This window comes from Oncorhynchus mykiss, chromosome 9, assembly GCF_013265735.2.
Source record: "Oncorhynchus mykiss isolate Arlee chromosome 9, USDA_OmykA_1.1, whole genome shotgun sequence".
NCBI classification, from domain to species: Eukaryota; Metazoa; Chordata; class Actinopteri; order Salmoniformes; family Salmonidae; genus Oncorhynchus; species Oncorhynchus mykiss.
Genome location: NC_048573.1, coordinates 68,028,357 through 68,049,982, shown reverse-complemented (window position 1 = coordinate 68,049,982; position 21,626 = coordinate 68,028,357). Strand labels below are relative to the sequence as shown.

General features: G+C 44.7%; 1 protein-coding gene across 2 annotated transcripts in view; it reads left to right on the top strand.

Annotated features, from left to right (window-relative positions):
• The window catches only part of LOC110531249 (cyclic AMP-dependent transcription factor ATF-7), a 51,023-nt gene extending 29,917 nt beyond the window's left edge, over positions 1-21,106 (top strand). For both annotated transcript variants that reach the window (XM_036988803.1, XM_036988804.1), the window contains exons 4-12: positions 1,580-1,710; positions 2,086-2,247; positions 3,073-3,260; positions 7,617-7,701; positions 8,012-8,125; positions 8,550-8,690; positions 10,959-11,147; positions 12,950-13,046; positions 16,915-21,106. In XM_036988803.1, the coding sequence (XP_036844698.1) occupies positions 1,580-1,710; positions 2,086-2,247; positions 3,073-3,260; positions 7,617-7,701; positions 8,012-8,125; positions 8,550-8,690; positions 10,959-11,147; positions 12,950-13,046; positions 16,915-17,186 (1,379 nt within the window). In that variant the 3' untranslated portion in view covers positions 17,187-21,106. The remainder of the gene's footprint in view (positions 1-1,579; positions 1,711-2,085; positions 2,248-3,072; positions 3,261-7,616; positions 7,702-8,011; positions 8,126-8,549; positions 8,691-10,958; positions 11,148-12,949; positions 13,047-16,914) is intronic.
• The last annotated feature ends 520 nt before the right edge of the window (positions 21,107-21,626 follow it).

Genomic DNA, 21,626 nt, shown 5'->3' with positions numbered 1-21,626 from the left:
CTGTCTTTCAAAGATAATTCGTAAAAATCCCCAAAGCTTCACAGATCTTCATTGTAACGGGTTTGAACACTGTTTCCTATGCATGTTCAAACAACCATAAACAATGAATGAACATGCACCTATGGAACGGTCGTTAAGACACTAACAGCTTACAGACGGTAGGCAATTAAGGCCACAGTTATGAAAACTTAGGACACTACAGAGGCCTTTCTACCGACTCTGAAAAACACCAAAAGAAACATGCCCAGGGTCAGTGCTTATCTGTGTGAACGTGCCTTAGGCATGCTGCAAGGAGGCATGAGGACTGCAGATATTGCCAGGGCAATAAATTGCCATGTCCGTCCCGTGAGACGCCTAAGACAGCACTACAGGGAGACAGGACAGACAGCTGATTGTCCTTGCAGTGGCAGACCACGCGTAACAACACCTGCACAGGTACATCCGAACATCACACCTACGGGACAGATACAGGATGGCAACAACAACTGTCCGAGTTACACCATGAACACACAATCCCTTCATCAGTGCTCAGACTGTCCACAATAAGCTGAGAGGCTGGACTGAGGGCTTGTAGGCCTGTTGTAAGGCAGGTCCTCACCAGACATCACCGGCAACAACGTCGACTATGGGCACAAACCCACCGTCGCTGGACCAGACAGGGCTGGCAAAAAGTGCTCTTCACTGACGAGTCGCGGTTTTGTCACACCAGGGGTGATGGTTGGATTTGCGTTTATCGTCGAAGGAATGAGCATTACACCGAGGCCTGTACTCTGGAGCGGGATCGATTTGGAGGTGGAGGGTCCGTCACGGTCTGGGGCGGTGTGTCAGCATCATCGGACTGAGCTTGTTGTCATTGCAGGCAATCTCAACACTGTGCGTTACAGGGAAGACATCCTCCTCCCTCATGTGATACCCTTCCTGCAGGCTCATCCTGACATGACCCTCCAGCATGACAATGCCACCAGTCATACTGCTCGTTCTGTGTGTGATTTCCTGCAAGACAGGAATGTCAGTGTTCTGCCATGGCCAGCGAAGAGCCCGGATCTCAATCCCATTGAGCATGTTTGGGACCTGTTGGATCGGAGGGTGAGGGCTAGGGCCATTCCCCCCAGAAATGTCCGGGAACTTGTAGGTGCCTTGGTGGAAGAGTGGGGTAACATCTCACAGCAAGAACTGGCAAATTTGGTGCAGTCCATGAGGAGGAGATGCACTGCCGTACTTAATGCAGCTGGTGGCCACACCAGATACTGACTGTTACATTTGGTTTTGAACCTCCCCTTTGTTCAGGGACACATTTTTCAATTTCTGTTAGTCATATGCATGTGCATATTCCGTTTCTCAGTTGTTGAATCTAGTTATGTTCATATAATTATTTACACGTTAAGTTTGCTGAAAATAAACGCAGTTGACAGTGAGAGGATGTTTCTTTTTTTGCTGAGATTAGTTGAATATTGGATTAATTTGATGTTTAAATCTCTGCCAAAGTGTGTTGGACTAAAACATTAATCCAAGGACTTTGAAAAAAGGTGATATTTTCTAAAATAGAAATTTCTCTGTGTTTCTCTTCCTCCTGTTCCAGACCAGACCCCTACTCCCACTCGCTTCCTGAAGAACTGTGAGGAGGTGGGGCTGTTCAACGAGCTGGCTAGCTCCTTCGCTGAGGAGTTCAGGAAGGCCCAGGAGGACGATGATAAGCGGGCCAAGAACCCTGTGAGTAGAAATCACTTGGTCCTCATGTAGCTTATTTGGTAGAGCATGGCGTTTGCAAGGCCAGGATGGTGGGTTTGATTCCCGGGACCACCCATATGTAAAATGTATGCACACAAGACTGCTTTGGATAAAGCTTCTACTAAATGGCATAATATTATCATATCGTAGAACTGAGGTGGTTCCACAGACCATGTTTGCCTGATTTAGGTTCTGTATCTGAGACCTGAAGACTGGCAGTAGGTCTAGGCTTTTGTTCAGAACACAGTAGTGTTGCACACTGAAGACCAGGATTGAAATCCAGTCGGTCACATAGCCCCATCCTATCTCTGCTGTGCTTTATAGTGTCTCAGTCTCCCTCCCTCCCCTCCCCTCCAGCTGCCTGCCCCCCACAGAGAGGTGGCCCTACACATGAGCTTGCAGACACCGTCAGCAGAAGCCATGAAGGTGAAGGAGGAGGAGCCTGTAGAGGTTGACTCTTCCCCACCAGGAAGTCCTGATTCCTTCTCCAGCATGTCAGACAGCAGCAGGGATGCCATGGTGAGTCGAGGAAAGGTAGGGTTCAAAACTTAGGGGACATGACTGACCAGCAAACCCATGTTGAATTACCAAGTTGGTTCTGGTTAGGATTAGAGTTATGGGTTGACATGCCAGTCATGTCCCTACAGTCACACCCAAAGGAAGGGGACCGAGGAGTGCCAGAGGAACGGTAGGTGTGCGAGACCAGGATGGGTGGGCACTGTGGTTTGTTGATGGAGAGCGTCTGACAGGATCTTTACTATGTCTGAGCTATCAAGAAACAATCTACAATGCATTGGGAAAGAGGCTGTATTAAACCTAGAATTGACCTTCTACTGTTGGATTCTAAACTTTGAACATTGAGATATTAAAGACATGATAGATCACAGCATAGTAGACGCATAGTATATTAAGGAGTGAGATCTGTAGAAAGACAGAGTGGCTGTGGAATGTGCTGTGTGGACGGGAGGAGATCACAGGATTGCTATAGGGGAAGCAGATGGACATCTGTGGATTAGGCGAAGGAGGGGTTTAGGTCAGGAGGTCAGGTCAGATCCCCTGAAGGGAGTTATAATAATCCATTTTATTATCCTATTACCTTCTTCCTGTGGAACCATAAGATGTAAGGATTGGAGAGAAGGAGGAGTGTCTTAAGTGGGATATAATACACCTGTGATGTTGAGAAATGTTTTTTTTCTGTCTGAATACAGCTGTAACAACCCTTTGGGAATAATTCAACTTGGTTAATCTTCTGTAGTGTCCGTGAGTTATTTACTCTGAAAAATTAGAACCTAACACTACTAAACATCTGTTGTTGAACTAACAATCTCTCCTGTCTTCTCTCAGGACACTCCCCCGAGGTCAGTGCTGAGTTCTGCCCCCACCCCCACCATCGTGAGGCACGGTGCCCTCCCTATGCGTCCCAGACCAGGCTCTCTGCCACTCCACTTGGGCTTTGACGCCCTGCAGCCAACCATGCCTTCACCCACCTCCGTCATCACACCCACCCCACCCTCCAACCGCACCCTGCTGGGGTGAGTGACTGGTCCTGCACAAGCCTGGTTCTAGATTTGAAGACTGCTCAGATCTGGACCCAGGCTAGTCCTCCATGGGGCCTGGAGCTCCTGTTAAAGATGGCTTTTGTATGCTGAATCCTACATCAATCCTTTTTACAACTGTTTAGGCTAGAGACGAGCCATTTTCTTTGCTGTAAAGCCGCAAGCATGGCTGTCGTTGTTCTGAAGCACGTAAGTGCGCTTTTGAATTGGTGCCTTTTCTTAGACCATGTTGTGCTGAATAGCAAAGTTAACTAGCATATTGGTGTTGAGAACAATGTGGTGAAGGCAGCCGCGGAATTATGAGACGAGAAAACAGCCCTTACCTTTGTCTAAGAAAAGTCAGGAGAGAGGAAACCTCAACTTAATTAGGTCTATAGTCAATAACCTAACTGTTAAATGTGCCTGGCTTTATAAATCAACCATATAAACTCAGCAAAAAAGAAACATCCTCTCACTGTCAACTGCGTTTATTTTCAGCAAACGTAACGTGTAAATATTTGTATGAACATAAGATTCAACAATTGAGACAAACTGAACAAGTACTGCAGTGCGTCTCCTGCACATCGACAGCGCCAGATTTGCCAGTTCTTGCTGTGAGATGTTACCCCACCTTTCCACCAAGGCACCTGCAAGTTCCCAGACATTTCTTGGGAGAATGGCCCTAGCCCTCACCCTCCGATCCAACAGGTCCCAGACGTGCTCAATGGGATTGAGATCCGGGCTCTTCACTGGCCATGGCAGAACACTGTTATTCCTGTCCTGCAGGAAATCACACACAGAACGAGCAGCATGGCTGTTGTCATTGTCATGCTGGAGAGTCATGTCAGGATGAGCCTGCAGGAAGGGTACCACATGAGGGAGGAGGATGTCTTCCCTGTAACGCACAGCGTTGAGATTGCCTGCAATGACAACAAGCTCAGTCCGATGGTGCTGTGACCACCTCCAAATCGATCCCTCTCCAGAGTACATGTCTTGGTGTAACGCTCATTCATTCGATGATAAACGCGAATCTGGCCATCACCCGTGCGTGGTGAGACAAAACTTTGACTTGTCAGTGAAGAGCACTTTTTGCCAGTCCTGTCTGTTCCAGTGACAGTGGGATTGTGCTCATAGGCAACGTTGTTGCCGGTGATGTCTGGTGAGGACCTGTCTTACAACAGGCCTACAAGCCCTCAGTTCAGCCCCTCGCAGCCTCTCTCAGCCTATCGCGGACAGTCTGAGCACTGATGGAGGGATTGTGCGTTCCTGGTGTAACTCGGACAGTTGTTGCCATCCTGTACCTGTCCCGCAGATGTGATGTTCGGATGTACCAATCCTGTGCAGATGTTGTTACTCGTGGTCTGCCACTGCGAGGATGATCAGCTGTCCGTCCTGTCTCCCTGTAGCGCCGTCTTAGGCGTCTCACAGTACGGACATTGCAATTTATTGCCCTGGCCACGTCTGCAGTCCTCATGCCTCCTTGCAGCATGCCTAAGGCACGTCCACGCAGATGAGCAGGGACCCTGGGCATTTTTCTTTTGGTGTTTTTCAGAGTCAGTAGAAAGGCCTCAGGACACTACAAAGTTTTCATAACTGTGACCTTAATTGCCATGTGTCTGTAAGCTGTTAGTGTCTTCACGACCGTTCCACAGGTGCATGTTCATTAATTGTTTATGGTTCATTTGACATTCATGAGAAACAGTGTTTAAACCCTTTACAATGAAGATCTGTGAAGTTATTTGGATTTTTACGAATTATCTTTGAAAGACAGGGTCCTGAAAAGGGAATTTTCTATTTTTGCTGTGTTTACATCTACTGAAATATGACAGTTCCTGCTTCTGTAACCTGTTCAAGTGTTTGTTTAATAGCTTACTGATACCGTGAGCATCGACCCTCATGCAACCACACGTTGGATAAACAATTTCACAAGTTTAGCTGTTTTAAGTCTGTGCTTTGATGTAATAAAGGCTTTACAGACCAGCCTCTCTGGTATTATTTATTTATTGTTTACACTCTTCCAAATTGTCAGAAAAAAATATATTTATAATAATAATAATAATAATAACCCTCCTTTTTCCTTGATCTCATTCCTATTATTATTATTATTATTATTATTATTATTATTATTATTATAATAAGTCATGTCATCATCATTAGTAGGCAGGGTATAGCAGCCTTGTATAACCACCATCGATCTGTAGGCCTGTTTAATCTTAACACCGTAACTTACTTAGGACTATATTTCAATACTTCTACGGGCTACTGTATCAATCTATAATTTATTTGTTCATGTCATCACACAGCATACGAGTCATTCATGATTTGAAATGCAACCAAGCATTTGTATTAAAATAAAATGAAGTGGCCGTGGAATAATTAGCATAAACAATAAATAGGCCTAAACCGTTCCATTTCGGAAAATGTATTCACGAATGAATGTGACTGTTAGTCTTCTTTGTAATAAAGGCTTTACAAAATATTACAACAGACTCTCTAGTAGGCTTAACATTGATTTAATGTTTACATTGTTTCAAACAGTCAGAAAAATGACAATCTAACAGCACCTGTTTGGCTAATAATAATAATAATAATAATAATAATAATAATAATAATAATAATAATAATAATAATAACATAATATGCACACAGCGTTTGCTCCTTACCTTTATTTTTTCTTGATCTGCACTATTTTCCACAACAAACTTCTCCTTTACCTCCTGAGCAACCAGTAAACATTCTCTCATTTCAAGTTTGTCACGTCCTCTGCATCCATTTTGCTGTCACATGTGTTGCGGCATTCAGAGTCTATGACCAATTTATTGATGTGATTTAAGGTATGCGATGCATTTATGTCACGTAAAGAGAGCAAGGGTTGAGGGAATAGGGATTTTTTTTCCTCCTAAACAAATGAGGGATTTCGGTAACAACTTTTCAGTCAGAAATGGCTGTTATTATGTTTTCGCTTCATTAACACGGACAGTGCGATGCACATTGATGCTCTGTGGTGATCGCTGCAGCAGGGAGGAGAGCGAGACAATGGGTGCTAGTCACACAGTCACTCGCTGTCTTTTTTTATTTTCAACACAGCACAGCAAGTCTGAGACGGGCCCGGCACAATCAAATCAATTGAGGTCGGACTCCCTCTAGTAATTTGTGTCTTTCATCAAACAGTGTGCTTAAAGCATCAGACAAGCTCCGTGCATATAGTTGATTTGATTAAAACACATGGGATGTATCTATATATGGAAAATGTTTATTTAGATCAGTCGAAAGAACAGACAACTCTGTCCTTACTTTAGATTTTTTGGGGGGAGTCTGGGAAAGCCCTAAACTGAGTTAGGACATCTGTATCTTTGCAGTGAATGGGTGTACATCATCCAAAGTGTAATTAATCACTTCACCATGCTAAAAGGGATATTCAATGTCTGCTTTTTTATTTATTTTTTACCCGTCTACCATTAGGTGCCCTTCTTTGCGAGGCATTGGAAAACCTCACTGCTCGACTGAGGGACCTTGCAATTATCTGTATGTGTGGGTACAGAGATGAGGTAGTCATTCAAAAAATAATGTTAAACAGTATTATTGCACACACAGTGAGTCCATGCAACTTATTTTGTGACTTGTAAAGCACATTTTTACACCTGAACTTATTTAGGCTTTCCATATCAAAGGGGACATTTCATCTTTTCATTTTTAATAAATTTGTAAAAAATTCTAAAAACATATTTCCACTGTGTGTGTGCCCCATGACAAAAAACTAAATGTTAATCCATTTTAAATTCAGGCTGTAACACAACAAAATGTGGAAAAAGTCCAGGGATGTGAATCATTTCTGAAGGCAATGTAGTTAGTTACGAGAGATCTCGTTGGATTTGACCTGTTTTTGCTATGGGTCGGGTGGGATTAGCCAATGATCAGAGTATTGGATTCTCCTTCAAATTGGGTTACCTGGTTTGTAAATGGCTTTAAGCAGTATCACTGCCATGGCCACAATAAATTAATGACACACAGGATTTGGTTCAGGACTCCAGCACTGCAGGTGTCGGTAAATCACCATTATAAGCTTTCTGCTTTTTTCAAACACAAAAATAAAATTGACTTCTTCATAATGGAGATGGCTTCAATGGATCTACCTGTGCAGTCATAGTCGCCATTATGGGACAGATACAAAGAATAGATCTCTAACTAACTCTATACCTACTCACTAGGCCACTTCTGTACATCTGAAAGGATTGGATAGGTGTGTCCAATATGTTGTCAATTCCACCTACCCTATCAGAGGGCAAGATTAAGCTTTTTAAATAGATGTTTTTCTTCCACCAGTAACCCTCTACCTCTTTTTGTTTTCTGTAGCTCTCCCACTGGCCACTACCCCGTGATGATGCACCTTACCAATGGGCTCCTGCCTGGTCCTATGCAGATACCCTCTGTGATTTCTGTACGTGCCCTGCCTTCACCCACCTGTCTGTCCTTGTCTGGTTTGGGAACTGGGGTTGTTGCCAATTCTGATTGACGCGGAAGCTGACCTTCGCTAAGGGAGTAGCAACATATCAGTCAAAGTCTAGGTTGATCCAGGTTTTTAAAATAATGAAATTGTATGCTTGCACTAGTTGTCTATAATGTGTATTGATTCACATAGAAGCATATATGGAGCACTTTGAAAAGACTGACATTGAGATAGTATCTCACTTTGCCAGCCTGAGCTCCGACCTAGCTAGGTCGTTAAAGTGCGTGTGTGTTGTCTCCAGCTGGCCCGGCCCATGCACATGGTGCCCAACATTCCCGGCATCCCTGGTCCTCCTCTGGGAGGCGGCAGCAGCGGCTCCCACTCCGCGTACACCACACACTCTGAGGCCAAGATGGTGAGAGCTCTCTCTCTATTTCTGTCTCTCTCTATTTCTGTCGCTCTGGCTTTCTTGCTCTTTCTCACTCAACATCTCTCTGTCTCTCGCTTTCGATCTTGCTTTTCTCTGTTTCTCCTTTCTCCGGTTCACCTTTCCTTTCTTTTCTTCCCTATAGCGTTTGTTCCCTCCCACTCTCTGTTTGTTCATCACATGACAGAGATTGCAGTCCAATAATAGTTTTGATGAACATTCGGAGTGCTTGTATAGGAAAAGATCAGATACATAATCAGGTGTGTTTAAGCAGGTACATTGGGAGTGATAACATGAATGGACAGGTGTGTGTGTGTGTGGTTGTGCCTCTCTGTGTGTATAGTGTTATATGTGTGTGTGTGTGTGTGTGGGGTTAATGTTAACATGGCCCTGGTTGTCCTGTCTCCTGTAGAGGCTGAAGGCAGCACTAGCACAGCAGAGTTTAGGGGGTCAGATGGGGGGTGTGGCCGGCAGCCCCATGCACCCCCAGAGGATGGAGCAGAGCCAGCTATTGGTGCAGCACCCAGACGCACCCTCCCCCGCACAGCCACAGGTAGGACAACATAGAGACATGGACCCTCCCCTGCACAGCCATTTTAGTAATTTAGCAGACTCTCTTATCCAGAGCAACTTAGAGTGCATTCATCTTAAGATAGCTAGGTGGAACAACCACGTTTCTTAAGTAGCTATCAGCCAAGTCAGTGGTGGAGGGGGGGGGGGTGGTTTCAGATTTTTTCAGAAGATGGACAGGGACTCTTGTGGGATTCCAGGACAGAGAAGAACTGGACTGAGTGGGAGATTCCCTTCCGGAGGGGTTGGAGGGCCAAGAGACACAGAACTTGGTAGTACTCAGGTTGGGATATCGGGTTTGAGTCTGAAGGTAGGGAGAGAATGGCAGTTCCTTTTGCTGCTCTGTAGGCATGTACCATGGTCTTGTAATGGATGCGCGCTTCGACTGGAAGCCAGTGGAGTGTGCGGAGGAGCAGGGTGACATGGGAGATCTTGGGAAGGTTGAACACCAGGTGGCCTGCGGCATTCTGGATAAGTTGCAGGGATTTCAAGGCACAAGCAGGGAGCCCAACCAACAGTGAGTTGCAGTAGTCCAGACGGGAGATGACAAGTGCCTGGATTAGGACCTGCGTCACTTCCTGTGTGAGGTAGGGTTGCACTCTACAGATGTTGTAGTGCATGAACCTGCAGGAGCGAGTCTCTGCTTTTGTTTTTGCAGAGAACGATTTGTCTCAGGATTTGTTGTCCAGGGTCACGCCAAGTTTCTTTGCAGTCTGAGAGGGTGTAGAGGAGAATCTGGTGGTTCACGGTGTTGATGACAGCGTACAGATCTAGGAGGAGAGTGAGTCAGCTTTGGCAGTGCGTAGAACCTCCGTGACACAGAAGAGAGCAGTCTCGGTTGAGTGACTCGTCTTGAAGCATGACTGGTTATGGGGTCAAGAAGTTTGTTCTGAGAGAGATTGTGAAAAACTGCACGGTCAAGTGTTTTGGAAAGAAAAGAAAAGAAAAGAAAGAAGGGGTACCAGTCTGTACTTTTTGATATCAGAGAGGTCGAATGATGGTTTCTTGAGGAGGAGAGCGACTCTGGCCATTTTAAAGTCAGAGGGGAAACAGCCAGTGGTCAGGGATGTGTTGATGGTCTGGAGAAGGGATGAGGGGATGGGGTCGAGCGGGCAGGTTGTCAGGCAGCCGGGCCTCTAGTCTCACGATTTCATCTGGAGAAAGAGGTCAAAGCGTAGGGTAGTTCGGTGTAAGTGGGATCAGTGGACTCAATAGGCTGAGTGAATGAGGAGAGGATGTCGTCAACCTTCTTTTCAAAGTGGTTGACAAAGTCGCCCGCAGAGAGGGAGGAGGGAGCGGGTGGAGGATTAAGGTGGAAAACCGGGTCCTAGCCCTGTTCTGTATGCTCACAATGAGCCACTCAGCCATGGCGCCGGAGGGGAGGGCCGAGCCGACCGGGAGGAAAGGGGACAGTGCGAGTCATAGGATGTGGAAAGGGAGGAGAGTAGGGTCGAAGAGGCAGAATCAGGAGACAGGAGGGAGAAGGATTTAGCAGAAGGAAGAGATGATGGGATAGAAGAGGAGAGAGTAGTGGGGGAGAGAGAGCGAAGATTGCAACGACACGTCTGTGTAGGGGCTAAGTGGGTAGGGTTAGAGGTAAGGGAGACCGAAAAGGAAGCAAAGTAGTGATCAGAGACCTGGAGAGGGAAGATGAGCGTAATGCCTGGCATGTGAGTGGGACTGGTGAGGTCAAATTAGGCAAAGAGGGGAAAGAAAGAGTTGGAAAGAAATTAATCAAAGGCAGATGTCGGGAGATTGAAGCCCAGAACGATGAGTGGTGAGTCATCGTCAGGAAACTAGCTTATCAAGGGGTCAAGCTCATTGAGGAACTCTCTAAGAGCACCTGGTGAGTGATAGATGACAACAATGTTAAGTTTGAGTGGACAAGTGACAGTGACATAATGGAATTCAAATGAGGAGATGGACAGGTGAGGTAGAAAAGATCTCCACTTAGGCGAAATTAATATACACACACACACACGCACATATAAATTGTAAAGAGTACACATGGACACTTTTGTGGCCACAATAGACAATTATCAAAACCCTCTTGACTTGGATCTTCATGACTCGTGGTTCATTGACATCAGTACAATTATAATTTAGGCACTAAAATACTTTTTTTTTAATCAGTCTTGTTCTGGGACTTCCAGTGTTGAGCTCAATCTGTCTAGCCCACTTCCCTGTCTCAACCCATGTCTGCCTGCTGCTATGACTCTACCACCCCCCCCTCTCTCCCTCTCCCCTCCAGGTGTCTCCGGCTCAGCCTACCGGTGGTCGACGGCGCCGTGCAGCGGGGGACGACCCGGACGATAGACGGCAGCGTTTCCTGGAGCGGAACCGGGCAGCCGCCTCGCGCTGCCGACAGAAACGCAAAGTCTGGGTCAACTCCCTGGAGAAGAAGGCCGAGGAGCTCTCCTCCATGAACGTCTCCCTGGCGGTGAGTGTTGACTTGTCTCTCAGCATTATCGTTGCCTTTCTCTATCTGTGTGAGTCAACAGTCATGTCAGAGGAAAAAAAGGAAAGCTCACACAGTTTAATGCTGCTATTCAGTCCCCAATGCTTCATCACACAGTTTAATGCTGCTATTCAGTCCCCAATGCTTCATCACACAGTTTAATGCTGCTATTCAGTCCCCAATGCTTCATCACACAGTTTAATGCTGCTATTCAGTCCCCAATGCTTCATCACACAGTTTAATGCTGCTATTCAGTCCCCAATGCTTCATCACACAGTTTAATGCTGCTATTCAGTCCCCTATGCTTTATCACACAGTTCACACAGTTTAATGCTGCTATTCAGTCCCCAATGCTTTGTCACACAGTTTAATGCTGCTATTCAGTCCCCAATGCTTCATCACACAGTTTAATGCTGCTATTCAGTCCCCAATGCTTCATCACACAGTTTAATGCTGCTATTCAGTCCCCAATGCTTCATCACACAGTTCACACAGTTTAATGCTGCTATTCAGTCCCCAATGCTTCATCACACAGTTCACACAGTTTAATGCTGCTATTCAGTCCCCAATGCTTCATCACACAGTTTAATGCTGCTATTCAGTCCCCAATGCTTCATCACACAGTTCACACAGTTTAATGCTGCTATTCAGTCCCCAATGCTTCATCACACAGTTTAATGCTGCTATTCAGTCCCCAATGCTTCATCACACAGTTCACACAGTTTAATGCTGCTATTCAGTCCCCAATGCTTCATCACACAGTTCACACAGTTTAATGCTGCTATTCAGTCCCCAATGCTTCATCACACAGTTTAATGCTGCTATTCAGTCCCCAATGCTTCATCACACAGTTCACACAGTTTAATGCTGCTATTCAGTCCCCAATGCTTCATCACACAGTTTAATGCTGCTATTCAGTCCCCAATGCTTCATCACACAGTTCACACAGTTTAATGCTGCTATTCAGTCCCCAATGCTTCATCACACAGTTTAATGCTGCTATTCAGTCCCCAATGCTTCATCACACAGTTTAATGCTGCTATTCAGTCCCCAATGCTTCATCACACAGTTCACACAATTTAATGCTGCTATTCAGTCCCCAATGCTTCGTCACACAGTTTAATGCTGCTATTCAGTCCCCAATGCTTCATCACACAGTTCACACAGTTTAATGCTGCTATTCAGTCCCCAATGCTTCATCACACAGTTTAATGCTGCTATTCAGTCCCCAATGCTTCATCACACAGTTTAATGCTGCTATTCAGTCCCCAATGCTTTATCACACAGTTTAATGCTGCTATTCAGTCCCCAATGCTTCATCACACAGTTCACAGTTTAATGCTGCTATTCAGTCCCCAATGCTTCATCACACAGTTCACACAGTTTAATGCTGCTATTCAGTCCCCAATGCTTCATCACACAGTTTAATGCTGCGATTCAGTCCCCAATGCTTTGTTCCTGCCCCATACATTGGAGATGTGCATACCATGCTGCTTTCTTAAATGTTTTTATCCATCTGCCCAGGGACTACAGATAAACTGCCAGCTTGCTAAATCTGGCACATTTACAGCAATGTTACTTGATGTGCATTGTCCCAGTCACCCAAAAAATACATCAATAAATATATATCACTCTCATTTGCTTCATCAACAGTGACTTCAGACCATTGTTACCTCCCCCCCTCTGTTTGTGTATTGGTGTGAGAAAACATAGCAGTATTGACTCATTGTTATTGTAATTATTAATAATAATAGTATTGACTCATTGTTACTGTGTCTCTTCAGAATGAGGTGTCTCTACTGAGGAATGAGGTGGCTCATCTCAAACAGCTGCTGCTGGCTCATAAGGACTGCCCTGTCACCACTCGACAGAAGAGTATGGGTGAGCCTGCTAGCTAGTGGCATCTAGAAAACACACAGAAACCTCTTATGTTGTTTGATGCAAGGCATTTTATAACGTTATATAGTCAGTGTGTTTGGCTAGTTCAGATCACTACCGTGGCTTAGTCAGTGGCTAGGTCAGATCACTACCTTGGCTAGGTCAGTGGCTAGGTCAGATCACTACCTTGGCTTAGTCAGTGTCTAGGTCAGATCACTACCGTGGCTTAGTCAGTGTCTAGGTCAGAACACTACCGTGGCTTAGTCAGTGTCTAGTTCAGATCACTACCTTGGCTAGGTCAGTGGCTAGGTCAGATCACTACCTTGGCTTAGTCAGTGTCTAGGTCAGATCACTACCTTGGCTTAGTCAGTGGCTAGGTCAGATCACTACCTTGGCTTAGTCAGTGTCTAGGTCAGATCACTACCGTGGCTTAGTCAGTGTCTAGGTCAGATCACTACCGTGGCTTAGTCAGTGGCTAGGTCAGATCACTACCGTGGCTTAGTCAGTATCTAGTTCAGATCACTACCGTGGCTTAGTCAGTGTCTAGGTCAGATCACTACCGTGGCTTAGTCAGTGGCTAGGTCAGATCACTACCTTGGCTAGGTCAGATCACTACCGTGGCTTAGTCAGTGGCTAGTTCAGATCACTACCTTGGCTTAGTCAGTGGCTAGTTCAGATCACTACCGTGGCTTAGTCAGTGTCTAGTTCAGATCACTACCTTGGCTTAGTCAGTGTCTAGTTCAGATCACTACCTTGGCTAGGTCAGTGTCTAGGTCAGAACACTACCGTGGCTTAGTCAGTGTCTAGTTCAGATCACTACCGTGGCTTAGTCAGTGTCTAGGTCAGATCACTACCGTGGCTTAGTCAGTGTCTAGGTCAGATCACTACCGTGGCTTAGTCAGTGTCTAGGTCAGATCACTACCGTGGCTTAGTCAGTGGCTAGGTCAGATCACTACCGTGGCTTAGTCAGTGTCTAGGTCAGATCACTACCTTGGCTTAGTCAGTGGCTAGTTCAGATCACTACCTTGGCTTAGTCAGTGTCTAGTTCAGATCACTACCGTGGCTTAGTCAGTGGCTAGTTCAGATCACTACCGTGGCTTAGTCAGTGGCTAGTTCAGATCACTACCTTGGCTTAGTCAGTGTCTAGGTCAGATCACTACCGTGGCTTAGTCAGTGTCTAGTTCAGATCACTACCTTGGCTTAGTCAGTGTCTAGGTCAGATCACTACCGTGGCTTAGTCAGTGTCTAGTTCAGATCACTACCGTGGCTTAGTCAGTGTCTAGGTCAGATCACTGCCTTGGCTTAGTCAGTGTCTAGGTCAGAACACTACCGTGGCTTAGTCAGTGGCTAGTTCAGATCACTACCTTGGCTTAGTCAGTGTCTAGTTCAGATCACTACCGTGGCTTAGTCAGTGTCTAGTTCAGATCACTACCGTGGCTTAGTCAGTGTCTAGTTCAGATCACTACCTTGGCTTAGTCAGTGTCTAGGTCAGAACACTACCGTGGCTTAGTCAGTGTCTAGTTCAGATCACTACCTTGGCTTAGTCAGTGTCTAGTTCAGATCACTACCGTGGCTTAGTCAGTGTCTAGGTCAGAACACTACCGTGGCTTAGTCAGTGTCTAGTTCAGATCACTACCTTGGCTTAGTCAGTGTCTAGTTCAGATCACTACCGTGGCTTAGTCAGTGTCTAGTTCAGATCACTACCTTGGCTTAGTCAGTGGCTAGTTCAGATCACTACCTTGGCTTAGTCAGTGTCTAGGTCAGATCACTACCGTGGCTTAGTCAGTGTCTAGTTCAGATCACTACCTTGGCTTAGTCAGTGTCTAGGTCAGATCACTACCGTGGCTTAGTCAGTGTCTAGTTCAGATCACTACCTTGGCTTAGTCAGTGTCTAGGTCAGATCACTACCGTGGCTTAGTCAGTGTCTAGTTCAGATCACTACCTTGGCTTAGTCAGTGTCTAGGTCAGATCACTACCGTGGCTTAGTCAGTGTCTAGGTCAGAACACTACCTTGGCTTAGTCAGTGTCTAGGTCAGATCACTACCTTGGCTTAGTCAGTGTCTAGGTCAGAACACTACCTTGGCTTAGTCAGTGGCTAGTTCAGATCACTACCGTGGCTTAGTCAGTGTCTAGGTCAGATCACTACCTTGGCTTAGTCAGTGTCTAGTTCAGATCACTACCGTGGCTTAGTCAGTGTCTAGGTCAGAACACTACCGTGGCTTAGTCAGTGTCTAGGTCAGAACACTACCTTGGCTTAGTCAGTGTCTAGGTCAGATCACTACCTTGGCTTAGTCAGTGTCTAGTTCAGATCACTACCGTGGCTTAGTCAGTGTCTAGGTCAGAACACTACCGTGGCTTAGTCAGTGTCTAGTTCAGATCACTACCTTGGCTTAGTCAGTGTCTAGGTCAGAACACTACCGTGGCTTAGTCAGTGTCTAGGTCAGAACACTACCGTGGCTTAGTCAGTGTCTAGTTCAGATCACTACCGTGGCTTAGTCAGTGGCTAGGTCAGATCACTACCTTGGCTAGGTCAGATCACTACCTTGGCTTAGTCAGTGGCTAGTTCAGATCACTACCTTGGCTTAGTCAGTGTCTAGTTCAGATCACTGCCGTGGCTTAGTCAGTGTCTAGTTCAGATCACTGCCGTGGCTTAGTCAGTGTCTAGGTCAGATCACTGCCGTGGCTTAGTCAGTGTCTAGGTCAGATCACTGCCTTGGCTTAGTCAGTGTCTAGTTCAGATCACTACCTTGGCTTAGTCAGTGTCTAGTTCAGATCACTACCTTGGCTAGGTCAGTGTCTAGTTCAGATCACTACCGTGGCTTAGTCAGTGGCTAGTTCAGATCACTACCGTGGCTTAGTCAGTGGCTAGTTTAGATCACTACCTTGGCTTAGTCAGTGGCTAGTTCAGATCACTACCGTGGCTTAGTCAGTGTCTAGTTCAGATCACTACATTGGCTTAGTCAGTGGCTAGTTCAGATCACTACCTTGGCTTAGTCAGTGGCTAGTTCAGATCACTACCGTGGCTTAGTCAGTGGCTAGTTCAGATCACTACCTTGGCTTAGTCAGTGGCTAGGTCAGATCACTACCTTGGCTTAGTCAGTGGCTAGTTCAGATCACTACCTTGGCTTAGTCAGTGGCTAGTTCAGAACACTACCGTGGCTTAGTCAGTGGCTAGGTCAGATCACTACCTTGGCTAGGTCAGTGGCTAGGTCAGATCACTACCTTGGCTTAGTCAGTGTCTAGTTCAGATCACTACCGTGGCTTAGTCAGTGGCTAGTTCAGATCACTACCGTGGCTTAGTCAGTGGCTAGGTCAGATCACTACCGTGGCTTAGTCAGTGTCTAGTTCAGATCACTACCGTGGCTTAGTCAGTGTCTAGTTCAGATCACTACCGTGGCTTAGTCAGTGGCTAGTTCAGATCACTACCTTGGCTTAGTCAGTGTCTAGTTCAGAACACTACCGTGGCTTAGTCAGTGTCTAGGTCAGAACACTACCGTGGCTTAGTCAGTGGCTAGGTCAGATCACTACCGTGGCTTAGTCAGTGTCTAGTTCAGATCACTACCTTGGCTTAGTCAGTGGCTAGTTCAGATCACTACCGTGGCTTAGTCAGTGTCTAGTTCAGATCACTACCGTGGCTTAGTCAGTGTCTAGTTCAGATCACTACCTTGGCTTAGTCAGTGTCTAGGTCAGATCACGAGATCACCATGGGCTTTGTTGTTAGAACCGATGAGCCAGTAAGTACATATGCTAAATGTCTTCATTAATGGGGGTTAAGTGATTGAAATAGCTTGTTATGGTTTCTGGTGCCTCTGTTCTTTCTACCATGTAAACGGGTAAACTCATCCCTGGAACTCTTGTCTCTGTGCTGTAGGAGAAGACAGCATAATGAAAGACATGTCGGAGCCCACCGGCTCCACAGCACCCGTCATCCAGCACAGCTCCCTGCCCAGTCCCTCTCCTTCCTCGGGCCCCAACGGCATAAGGATCCGGGCGGCCGCCGAGGCCATGTCTGTGCTGGCCAGGATGGGTCAACACCAGCAGCACCAGCAGAGGAGAGAAGAGAGGGATGGAGGGAGAGACGTGAGGGATGGACCCTCCTCCCACATCATCATGGCCACACATTCGCACCACTCTGCCAGATGATGAGCATATCACACACCACAGCCCGGGACTGTACGGCTCACACAGCACCAGGCACCACCCTACATGGGCAGGAGGAGAGCACAGGAGAGGGTAGTGGAGGAAGAGAGCGACTCAAAAATAAGTCATGCCTTCCTAGTCAAATAAACCTTCTCAGGTGAGCAGAGGAGTAGTTACATGATACAATCCTCCCTCCTCTACTCTCTGCCCATGCTGTGTCAGCCACTTTTGTGTCAGGCCTGGAGCCTTGCTGAAGCTCAGCAACAACAGCCTTCTGGGAATAGACCGGGACGATAGAAGAGGAAGAGCTTCTTGTTCTGTTCAATATGCCATATATAGACTATGTACAGGGGCTGGACTCAACACCCCTCGTATTCCCCCCTACAACCCTCTCGCCTTGCCTCAGCCTCTATGAACTTCACTGGACTGTAGGACTGCATAGCATCGTCCCAAGTGTCGTAACTGTCATTGTGATAAACTCGGACACTCAGACTCTAACACACGGTAACACACACATACCAGACACATATACTCAGCGTTAACATTGAATTGATTCGTGTTTGTTTTTCATCAAGTGATATACCAAATCCCTGATCACTGCAGGGGTCCATACTATTGTAACAGGGGGTTGTGGCCTTGCTCTCCTGCACATGTTGACACGTTTTATTCACACACAAAAATGGGTTTTAATGATTGAAGCTCCAACTCCATAGATGCAATAGTTTTGTATACTCTAAAATATTTTCAATTTGATCTGTTGAATCCCTAGCAGTTTTGTAAGCGATTTTCATTGAGGATCTGTCGCAGTTGTTCACGAAAAAGCTTGACCTTATTTTTTTGCCCTTTTATAATGTGTGTGTGTGTGTGTGTGTGTGTGTGTGTGTGTGTGTATGTATATGTATGTACATCAAGCAGTTTGTTGATTCAAGGTCTGATAAAACAAGATCTGGTTTGGTAGCATTTGACATCTTGTTATATTAGCGTCTTTGTTGTATTCCTGTGCAGCTTTCTTTTACATCTTGTTATATTAGCGTCTTTGTTGTATTCCTGTGCAGCTTTCTTTTACAACTTGTTATATTAGCGTCTTTGTTGTATTCCTGTGCAGCTTTCTTTTACATCTTGTTATATTAGCGTCTTTGTTGTATTCCTGTGCAGCTTTCTTTTACAACTTTATCGGCACATTACTATTTGCAGCTTGGACCATAGAGAACCAAATGATCTTCTGTGTGGCAGAAATGGAAAGCTAAAAATAATGTATTTAGTGTACACTCATTTACAAATGATTTATACACTTAAGTGTTTTTCAAAGAAAAGCTTTTCACTTTTAGCTTCAGAATTTCTTTGGGACTGCATCTGACTAAACAAATCCGACCTCCTGTCCTCTGTCTAACCATTTCCTCTTTCCCGTGCAATTTTTGTATTTATTTAGTTCTAAATGTATGTCATTACCATCTTTTATGAAATCTTATCTGATAGGAAAAGCTTTTTCTAACTGGCCTTTGTCGCCCTCGTCTGTTTTCTGAACCTTCTGGAGGTGGTACCTTTTTAGTGCTTCAACCTTGCTGCTTTCTGGAGCGTGATGGGCTGCTCTTAAGTCTCCAGGGTCGCGTTCATTAGGTACCAAACAGGACAAAACGGACTGAAACAACAAGGCACGTGCTCATTTTCGTTTGCCGTTGCAAAAAGTTATGAAACGTTTTCCATTGAGTGCACTAATGAACACAAACCTGGCTGTTCTTTATTAATGACTCTATCCAAAACAAAGCCATGTTACTCTAGCCGAGCGTGTATGTGTGTGTTTTTACAAACAGCACTGACACATCTGGACTCACACACACATCGTTTGAAAACGATTTTGCCTTAAAGAATCCCTTTCGTGCCTCCGACAACCCTATCAAAGATTGGGTTGCGTGAAAAAACCTTATGGTTCTGGCTTAGGAGGAAAAAAAATGTTTCAGAAATGAAAAGCCATTAACAATGGGGTAACAACTGATTAGTTTTTTTTTTTTACATGGTGAGAATGTTTCGTATTGTAGATGTAAAATGTCACCATGGCGTCTCACCACATGATCATTGTGGTGTGTTGTACACTGCCATCTAGTGGAGTAATTTGACCTTCACCTTCTCTCACAAGGATGGGACATTGAACTTTGAGGGAAATTCCTTCAGAACTCCTATGGCAGTCTCAGAACAGTTTAAATTCTTCAGGGATCTCCCCCCTATTTAGTTTTAGACATTTTGTTTTTAGAAAAACAAACCACCTAAACAAGTGATTCATCTTGTTTTGTATTGGTTTAGAACTGCTCCCACCATCTAATGTATGTGTAACCATTTGCAGTGTTTAATCCTGCAGAAATAACTAGGGTATCAGTCCCAAAAACATAAGCGCATGTCTAAATGCACTAAAATATGCAGGTTTATCGTTCATTATTTTCCTTTTTTCTCTCTTTTTGTGTCAACTATGGTTTGTCCTGAATACAGGTTCTCTTTCAGTAACATCAAAAGTTTGCTATTTCTTTTGTCTTCATAATGTATTTTATACATAATGGGACTGGTTCCGGATCCAGATTTAAGCCTAGTTCTACACTAAAAAGCATGTTCAATGGAGATTCTCTATTGAAGGTACTTCTTAGTCCAGCGCTAGATTCAATCTGTGTTCAGGAAACTGGCCCAACAAGAATTGCCACTCAGTAACTACTGACACATCTCACATAACTGAACCTCTTTGTCATTGTACCACAGTCCCAATGGTACACCCTATTCCCCATTTTATTACACTACTTTTGACCAGGGCTCTGTACTATATAGGGAATAGGGTGCGATTTGGTATGCTACCCTACAGTGACCGTCCCAATGGTGACCCTGTCAGGCGTTGTGTAGTACTCTGAGCTGGCACTAGCTAGCTGTCCCTTTTATAAATAGACGATTGTTCATATGAAATGGAAAAAACTCAACTTTATTTAGCTTTCATGTCAGTTAATTGTCATTGGCACTTTGTTCGTTCGTTCTTTTTTTTCCACTTTTTTCTCCAATATTTTTTTAATTGCGTGCTATTGTCACGAGGACTATATAGAAATACTCTGGCATGATAAACGCTTCCTCTGTTATATATTTTTGTGTTGTAATGATAAGATATAGGAATGTATTTGTTTTAGTACATCAATGTCTTTTCGTTTTTTTTCCTATCAAAAAGGCTTAGTGTAACCCAACAGCCGGACGACGCCGGAACCATAGAACTGGAATCATGATTCTACTCCCATGGCTGGAAACTCTGCTCTGTCTGGACTGCCTGTTACTCACAATAACTTACTGTTTGTTACATTGTCTTCATGGAATTTTTTTTTTTTTTTTTTTTACCCCTCTCAAAATATGAACAGTTGTTGTGAGCAAGTAACAGAATTGTGCAAGAAAAATAACAATTTTACCTATGAGAAGACAATTTGTTTTGTATTTACATTTTTCATTCACACTCCCATAAAATAATTGTTGGACTGATCATTTTTTAAATTGTCCTTATTGTACTGTACATATCTGTACTAGGCTATATGAATATATTTACTTTTCCATGCATGTCGAAGTGAAACTACTATGAACACTTACCGTGCTGCAGCTTTAATTAAACAAATTACTTAATGAATATCAAACGTTTCTGTAATATTTGATTTAGACAATTTAACACAATAGATTCTCTCAATTCATTTCAATCTCAATTGAAGGGGTTTTATTGGCATGGGAAACATATGTTTACATCGCCAAAGAAAGTGAAATGGATGATAAACGAAAGTGAAATAAACACTAAATGAACAGTAAACATTACACTCACAAGTTCAAAAGGTTTAGAGATGTTTTGAATGTCATTGTCTATACAGTGTTGTAATGATGTGCAAATAGTGAAAGTACAAAAGGGAAAATAAATATGGGTTGTATTTACAATGGTGTTTGTTCTTCACTGGTTGCGCTTTTCTTGTGGCAACAGGTCACAAATATTGCTGCTGTGATGTCACACGGTGGTATTTCACCCAGTAGATATGGGAGTTAAGCCAAATTTGATTTGTTTGTGGGTCTGTGTAATCTATGGGGAGTGTGTCTAATATGGTCATACATTTGGCAGGAGGTTAGGAAGTGCAGCTCTCTCTGTGTGTGTTACATGTTCACTTAAATGAGTTCTCAATTCTTCCTTTCCCTGTACTGAAGATCTTTGGCCAACTAATCTGTACAGTCCTTACTTTATAATTACTACATGCATGCTTGCCACGCGTTGCCATCTGTAACTGCATCAGCGATGTACTGAGGACAATAATGAGAGCATCAACATCAAGGATAAGAGTGACATTTTTCCTGTCTCAGAAACAGACTAAGGTGGTTACTTGGCATGGGCCAGTGCGCACGTGGTTCACCGCCACCTGAATGATCCTTCCAAATGTACCCCTACTAGCTAACCTC